The following is an 8,899-nucleotide window of genomic DNA, read 5'->3' as shown; positions in this document are numbered from 1 at the left end:
TATCACAAATTTGTTATCAACTACTACTGATGCGTGTATACAATAACTTAGGCGCTAGGTATACTATTTCCTCGGTCATTTAGTCACTCATTTTAGTCAGCTTATCTAGTACAAAGGTACTACTTACAATAACACCACAGTGATTATAGTAGCATAGTCCATAATAATTAATAATATTATAATATAACGTATAATTATTATACAAATATACAATTGTCAATTATAGTAATTATACATAATAGTCCAAGTATATTTTGTATTCAGAATTTTCTATTTTATTAACTTGAATTAAAATTAAGTAGGTAGGTGTCTAACTTATACCGCATTAATTAAGTAGGTGTCTAACATATACCGCATTAATTAAGCAGGTTCCAGGTATTCGGAGTACGCCAGTTGTCAATAATTATATAATTTAGAGTTGATTAAATATTTTTCTATTTCTATAAAATGATTCATATTAATAACGCCAACACTGGTCATTAAGACCGGGTTTAAAAATAAAATTGGTGATTGGTTAAATATTTTATTCTGATGTAATTTTAAATATTTTATTTTAAAATTTAAATAACTACGACTGATTTTTTACTATTATTTATTTATTTTTATTATTAGGTACCTACTGACTGGGTAACTGATTTTTTACTGAAACAAATTCTTTTTTTTCTGTGGATTTTTAAATTTGTTTATTCTTCAGATTAATAAATGGAAAAAGTTGTTTAAATTATCCAAAGTTAGTATAATAAGACGTTAAAATTCGTTTTCAATATCAAACTCACATCGTCGGATCGATCTGAATGATAATTGAACAATTATGGAACCTTCATGGTATATTGACATATTATTGGCATATCGCACATAATATATGTATATAAATTATTATATTTAGCAATTTCATTCGTTTTCTATAGTATTAAACTTTTCACAAACGAAACGACACGAATTGATATACGCCATGCGTACTGCGTGTGTACATGTATTTTGTACCGAAGTGTCATTTGTACAACATTATACTCAATACCTCGATATTATGTATAGTCATCGACTGTTATCAGTTAAGCTTCACCGCGTTTTTGAATATGAAATAATAAACAGTAATAGTACTGATGTTGATGGATGAACTTTTTGAATATTTATTTTTCCCCGCCAATTGTATACTAGTATAAGTAGGGCCCTATAAAGATCTCTACAGTGCCTTAGTATAAGGTCTATATAGTTAATATCTAAGTAAGTTTATCATTTTCAGAAGAAATCAAGAAAGTTCTATGAGATAAATATCGTTTAAGATTATATTACGTACGTAACAAGGTGGATATATGCACCTTGGTATGTAATATAATAATTTATTGATATTATATTAATTTACATTTATTAATTTGTTATCTAACTATAGTTGACAAGATGCCCCGTAATCGTGTGAAAGCCACAAATAGAGGTACTACATCAGAGAGCACAATGCAAAAAGCAGCATTACTATGTTTGGATGAGCATATGTCTGAACGATCTGTAGCTAAGCAATTTAATATTTGTCATGTGAGTTTAAACAGGTACATAAAAAAATTTAAACTCCACAGGGAAACAGGTGGTTGTCTACCGGCAATCGGTTACCGATCGCATAATAAAATATTTGATGACTTTCAAGAAAAACAATTTGCAGAATACGTAAAAATTTCTGCTGATATGTATTTTGGTTTAAATTTGAAAAATATTCGAAAACTTGCTTATGAATTTGCAGTCAAACTTGATTTAACAATAACAAAAAATTGGAAACATAATAATGAAGCAGGTCCTGATTGGATTAGAGACTTTTTAAATAGAAATCCATCACTATCCAATTGTCTCCCAAAAACAAACAATATATCCAGGACAGTTAATTTCAAACCAGCAAATGTGAAACATTTTATGGATAAATATGAATCAATTTTATTAAAGTACAAATTGCAAGCGCATGATATTTACAATTTAGATGAAATGAGGGTTACATTTGTCCAAAGGACAAAAAAAATAGTTGCATCACAAGGTAACAAACATATTAGAGTGCGTGGTAAAGATATAGTTACCATGTGTTTAGCTATAAATGCTACAGGTAATCTTATTCCTCCCATGTATATATTTTCTAAAGCTGCTAATAATTTTAACTTTATACAAGGAGTCGATTTTTTGAAGGTTTTGAAACAATTTGCCAATTATGTCACACCTTCAGTTGACAAAAAAGTTCTTATTCTACTAGACAGCCATGAATCTCATTTATATTTACCAGTGATTGATTTTTGCAAGGAATCTGGAATTTTACTATTATCATTTCCACCTCACTATTCTCATAAACTCCAGCCATTGAACAGGTCTATATATAAACCATTTAAACAATTTTTGAATCAATATATGTCAGACTGGGTAGAAAATAATCCAGGAAAAAAATTAGGATCATACATTGTGCCTTCAGTGTCAACTAGTGCATTAATTAATGCTGCTACACCTAGAAATATTATTGACGGATTTTCTATGTCAGGAATTTGGCCTTTAAACCGAGAAGCATTTACTAAGGATACATCATTTACACCAGCAGTTACAGCAGATATCAACAATATGGTAATAGATAATGTTGACGAAGCACCAATAAATTATGTAACTAAAGAGACAGAATATAATGTCAGTGAAGAACCAATAAATTATATAATTACAGAATCAAAAAATAACAACATTGAAGAACCAATAAATTATGTAACTAAAGAGACAAAATATAATATCAGTGAAGAACCAATAAATTATATAATTACAGAATCAAAAAATAACAACATTGAAGAACCAATAAATTATGTAACTAAAGAGACAAATTATAATATCAGTGAAGAACCAATAAATTATATAATTACAGAATCAAAAAATAACAACATTGAAGAACCAATAAATTATGTAACTAAAGAGACAAAAAATACTATCATTGAAGAACCAATAAATTATGTAATTAAAGAAATAAAAAACAATATTATTAAAGAACCAAAGAATCATATTTTCATTACTCCTCATATTTTAAGACCAGCAAGAAATTCAACTCATCCATCTACTCCCACTAATGACCTACAACCATCAACTTCAATTATATCACCAGAATATATTAAACCATATCTAAAACCAGTATTACAAGATAAAAAAATGATAAATAAAGAGAAGACTACTATATTTACTTATACACCAGAAAAATTAGAAATCGAAAATGTAACAAAAAATAATGCTAAAAGAAACATAGTTTTTAAAACTAAGAAGAATAAAAAACTTAAAAGTTAAGAAACCAGATAAAATAAAAAACAAGAATAAGTGATATATACTCAATAAATTGTTATATAAATACTAGAAACAAGTCTTTTAAAACCAAAAAAATCACAATTTTAAGACTGAATATTACTATTTTGTAAGTACTAAATTTGATTATTTATCAAATTGATTAGGTATATTGTGTTTAAATTTTTATTATTATATAATAATATGCCTACTTGAAGAAGTAGTCTTGCCTCAATGAATCTATTAAATATTAAATGTACTAGAAATTTTAGTATATAGTACTATTTAAATAATTTCAATTGAAATAAATAAAACTGTGCATAAATGTGAATTCTATAATTTTAAAATAATACATTTTAATTTTTTATTCTTTATTGACCCTTTGCAAGTTACTTACTTAAAATGCTATTGATTTTAAGCCTAAATTATATGAATACATTTGAACATAAAAATGTGTAATGTCAAAATCAACTATTGAAATTGTAATTTTATTTTTACCATGCATTGATATGATTGTTATGATTCATTATTATTTATCAACATAAAATTTCATACGATAAACTATTTGCTTATAATCAAATTAAATAATAAATATTTTTATACTAATTATAACAAAAACAAATTCTTTGCATATGGTATTCATTTATCTTATCCTATAATCCTATGAACTTACTGAATAACTTCAAGTTTATTATAAATATAAATAAAATTCAAAATAGGTTGATTCAAACTAAATAACTTTTTGAAATTAAATATTACTGGAACAAGCTTGGTCTCTCCTGACCTTTTAACTACCTATACATTTACAATATACGCCTGCAGATGGGTAAATAATGAATATTCAATTATATATAATAATATATTAAAGTGTAATTTAAATTTAAATATATTTTTACTCAACTTATTTATTTGGTTGCAAATTAAAATATTAAATATATATATATATATATATAAACACAATAGCACATTCTATAAATGAAGTAGAGGAAATACTTCAACAGAAAACAAATACCTTTATATAACTCGCACATAAACTTCATTGATCAATGTCATGGTGTACTAAAAATTATTTTTAAGTAGGTAATAATAATTTTCTAATTTCCAGTGTTTTTTTTTCTATAATTGGAAAAATAACAAAAAATTAAGGAAAATAGGAATTTTTACGCTAAACTTGATTTTATAAATGATGATGAGATATTAAGAAAATTTAAAGATTTTAAAGTCATAATATAATTGTAGTAAAATTTGTCAAAATCTCAAAAATGTACACATTATTTTGCACTTATAAAAAATTTCTATTTTTACATTAAATTTAAAAATTTAATAAAAGATTATTTATGTTTTTCAACCTATATTTAAAAAAAAAAAATTCAAATTAATTTTTTTTGCAATAAATATTTCTCCTTAAACAATTTTTGTTATTTGTTGTGAATCAAAAACAATTAGGTAATGAAACTAATAACCATAGAAACTTGAAATAATTATATAATTGAATAAATATTATAGTTATTTGAAGTTAGAATTTTGACAAAATTACATTTTTAAATGATGAATAACAATGTTAATTATTTTATAATAACTAATAAATCAAAAATATTATTCGTGCAGACTTAAACCTATGTATATTTTATTATTATGGATTTTACTATACACAATGTTATTTTTGATTTATTTTAAGATATTATCTATTTATAATACAAACCTATTTTTGCTGTTTTACTGTATTTACAGAAAGTTTTTATTATTAAATTTAAAGTTATTTAAGTTAAAATAATATGGCACTTATAACTGGCTATAACTATTAACTATAAACTTTAAATTGATTTAAATAGCTAAAGTTGAAAATTATTTAAACAATTATTTTATAACTATACATTTAAAATTAAACATTTTAATGAGTTGCAAAAAGCGACCATATTTTAGTATCTTTTATTAGAAAAATTTTATGTATTTTTATACATCACTTGATGTGAACTATAAGATGCCAGATGGGTATGGTACAAAACATTGACAATGAAAATGTCAATGAATTAAAATGCGACAGTCAAAATATCGAAAAGTTCAAAATATTTACCGTCATTGTAATTTCTATAAATTAAATTGTAGATAATTATAATTTTTTTTTATTAAAAAACAAATAAAAATAAATGTATTGTTAAAAAAATATATGAATTTAGAATTTTGTGTTCTGATAGGATAGCAAATACATGGTTTTAATTAAATCGTTTCACAGCGTGTAATAATAATTTATAAATAAGTAGTAAAGAACTTATAACTTTAAACTGACTTTAATAAATAATAATAATAATGATTTTGATTGTATCATGGTGTTTCAAAGGAAAAAACAACAAAAAAAAATCGAACATTTTTAAAACACAAAAAAAGAAAATATTTTGAAAATTAAAGAATAATAATATAAACATTAATTGGTGAAAATTTCAAGTTTCTACAGTTATTCGTTTTTAAATTATAACAAAATAAAATAGGTATGTTGGTATGTAAACATTTCGTCAAAAACTGGTTTTTCGTTTTTTCTAATTTTTTTTTGTTGCCATGTAAGATATTATTTTGAACAATTTTTTTCTTTTGACCCTATAAAAGTCTAAAGTACCAAATTGAATCCAATTTGCTACCTAAACAATCCACAAAGTTAAAAAATAAAGCATTTGTACTCTTATTAGTCGTATTATCTCAAAAGAGTAAAGACAATGAAAACTTTAAGAAAACCCCATTGTAAAAACAATACATTTATTGTACCGCTTAAAATCTAAAATGATAATTTTAGTAAGTAACAATGGAATGTTTCAAGTTTTTATGGTTAATACTTAACGAAAAATAACAAAAACTAAATTGTTATTTTACTCCAAAATATCTAATTTAAAATATATTATTTGTGGAATTCGCTAAATTTTTTTTTTAATTCCACTTATGATAAATTAACAGAAACCTTAATCAAATTTTTAAATTTTAGTTATGCTTATGAATTTAACATAAAATATAAAACATTTAAAACTTATATTAGCTAAACATTTTCTACGAGCTAAATAGCTAATTATTATTCAATAGAATAATAGAAATTTAGAAATCTTACACAATTTTCATAGTTGTCCGATTATTCGAAATCGAAATTAAAAATTTTAAAATAATATGGCCTAGTCGTTCTCAAGTAGACTCATTAAGTATTAACCATATCAAATCAGTTGTCAGAAGTTTTATCGAATTATTAGGTCTATCACCTAAGGTAGGACGATAGGATTGACAAAAAGTTACATAATATTATAGTACAATTAATAAGCATTCGTTATTTTATACGGAATTATCGTTCACTCGTTCACGTGCGTGACGAGCGTAGTTGCTTGAGCATGTTGTTGCGCTCTGCTATTTTTTTACACAGTCACACACACACAACACACCGATGATCACTTGCACAGATTTATACGACTCACATGCACGTATACTGTATAGGTACTTAGACAATTTTATTAAATTCTTTAAAGCTGAGTGCTGACGATATCCTGCAGTCTGCACTTTGCAATCACATTAATCGTAAATGTTTAATTATATAACAGCCGATAGATTCACATCTATCATCGAATAGTTTCATGCAACATTTTAGTATTACTTAAATATTGAAACCTTTTAAATTATAACAATAAAAGAAGCAAATATCAAAATGAATTATGAATATATAATTTTATGAGATATAGTTGGAGGGGGGGGGGGGGTCAAAAGTGAACAATTTCTTGTATTTTTCAAAATTATCGGAAAAAAAACAAAAATAATAAGAAAAGTGTAAATTTTATTGCAACTAGTTTTTGACGAAATCTATTTGGTTTTTTTTAGTGTAGGTACCTATCTTGAAAACAAATTACTCTGGAAACTTGAAATGTTGATATTATTATTTTATATAAATTATAAAATGTAAAAAATATTTTAACCCTTTTTAAACCAGACGTTTGAAATTTTTGATGGATTTTAATAATTTTTTTTCTATGGATAATTTTTGCTCAATTTAAATCCTTGACAAATTAATACAAGATTCCTCTTAAGTTGTTTATAAAATGTATCTTAATTCTTATAACAACATTTTTTTTTTATCATTATTTGACATTTGTTGTCGTTTTTGTTAAAACATTTGAAATCAACTTTTACGGACACGAGTATTTTTAGCATGATAAAAATACAGGTGATCCATTTATTCACCAAAATCGACCTTTCCGTTTTCTGCCATCACAAATTTTAGTGTTTAGATTTCGATAACTCCTTATATTATGAAAACATATCTAGGTATAGTTTTTGGAAATTGTAACGATTTTCAAAATAGCTTTAAATTAAACAAAAACAATATAATATCTAGTTAATTGATTATTTATTAAATATATTTTAAAATAGCATATTCAAGTAAAAAAGTCAAAATTACTGTAAATCATACAAAATTGGTCAAAAATTAAAATTTAAAATTTTTAAATTTTTAAAATTGTATTTTATTATAAACAGCTAGGTACTAGGTAGGTAGTTTAATATTTTTTATAATTTATACGCTATAGATTTGACAAACTTATATCGACAAATATATTTCTTCCCTTTTATATTGCTCAATTAAGTACAGTTAGTTTTTATTTTTTTAATAATTTACTTAACACTAAATAAGCTCATTTCCAATAGATTTTAAAAATGATCGCAAATTTTAAAAATATTTCCAAACTTAAGAAAGAATTATTGATATTTATTGATCCTATATCGCATTCTCTACTATGGAAATGTTTATAGTCTAAAAGGTCTACAGTTTTGACTAGATTAAAGAGTTAGTTAACGTGATCTTTTTCGCTTCTAATTTTAATCTTAAAAAAATATTTTGATTCAATATAATATTAATATATAAATCGGTTATTAGGTTTTATTAAAAAATGTTTTTTTTTCATTGTATAAATAGAAGAAGTATCTATAGAAATATATTTTTTATAGTATATTTTTCCTCTAAATTAAACTTAGATTACTGTTTAGTGTATACCAATATGTCTGAGAAATAACTAATTATACTAATTATAAGGAATCTGGAATTGTTTAGTAATAAAAATGAAGTTTATCGTTTTTTATTAATAAGTATATGTATATGCGTACAAGACTCCATTACTCTAATTAATATGAATTATAATTTATATTTTTTTATATAATATGTATAATATTTATTATTTATATATGATTAACAAATACACTATACCTGACTGGAAAAGAGCTTATATAGAGGAGCGAGGAGCCCCTTAAATTACATTTCTTTGCAATAAAAATATATTCTAAATGTAAAATCTACGTGCCTTTAATATTTTATATAGTTTTTTTTCTTAGGAACATAATCTACTTATTTTTTCTAACTTAGAGATTAAGGTTTACAGTTTTGGATAGATGTACTAAATTACCTAGTATAGGTACATGGGGAGACAGTTGAAACGTCGACGTTTAAAACATCGACAAGTACAAAATGTCGACAGGTCAATATATCGACGAATTAAATCAAATAAAATGATTATTATTTTAATTTATTTAAATATACAAAATAATTATATGATATAATATAAATAAAATAAAATATAGGATATGAATTATATAAATATGAACATTCAGT

The 8,899-nt window shown here is 23.9% G+C and overlaps 1 protein-coding gene across 1 annotated transcript; it reads left to right on the top strand.

Moving 5' to 3' along the window:
* The first annotated feature begins 1,073 nt into the window (after positions 1-1,073).
* On the top strand, positions 1,074-3,369 carry LOC132926267 (uncharacterized). Its single transcript, XM_060990601.1, has 2 exons — positions 1,074-1,224; positions 1,391-3,369. Exon 2 carries the CDS (start codon positions 1,399-1,401, stop codon positions 3,280-3,282), a length of 1,884 nt encoding a protein of 627 aa, XP_060846584.1. The 5' UTR covers positions 1,074-1,224; positions 1,391-1,398; the 3' UTR covers positions 3,283-3,369.
* The last annotated feature ends 5,530 nt before the right edge of the window (positions 3,370-8,899 follow it).

Source organism: Rhopalosiphum padi, chromosome 3 (genome assembly GCF_020882245.1).
Source record: "Rhopalosiphum padi isolate XX-2018 chromosome 3, ASM2088224v1, whole genome shotgun sequence".
Classification (NCBI taxonomy): Eukaryota; Metazoa; Arthropoda; class Insecta; order Hemiptera; family Aphididae; genus Rhopalosiphum; species Rhopalosiphum padi.
Note: the sequence above shows the minus strand (reverse complement) of the source record. Positions and strands in the feature narration are given on the sequence as shown.

Excerpts from the sequence above, each read along its gene's own strand:
- LOC132926267 (XM_060990601.1), top strand. The coding sequence starts at position 1,399 with ATGCCCCGTAATCGTGTGAAAGCCACAAATAGAGGTACTACATCAGAG.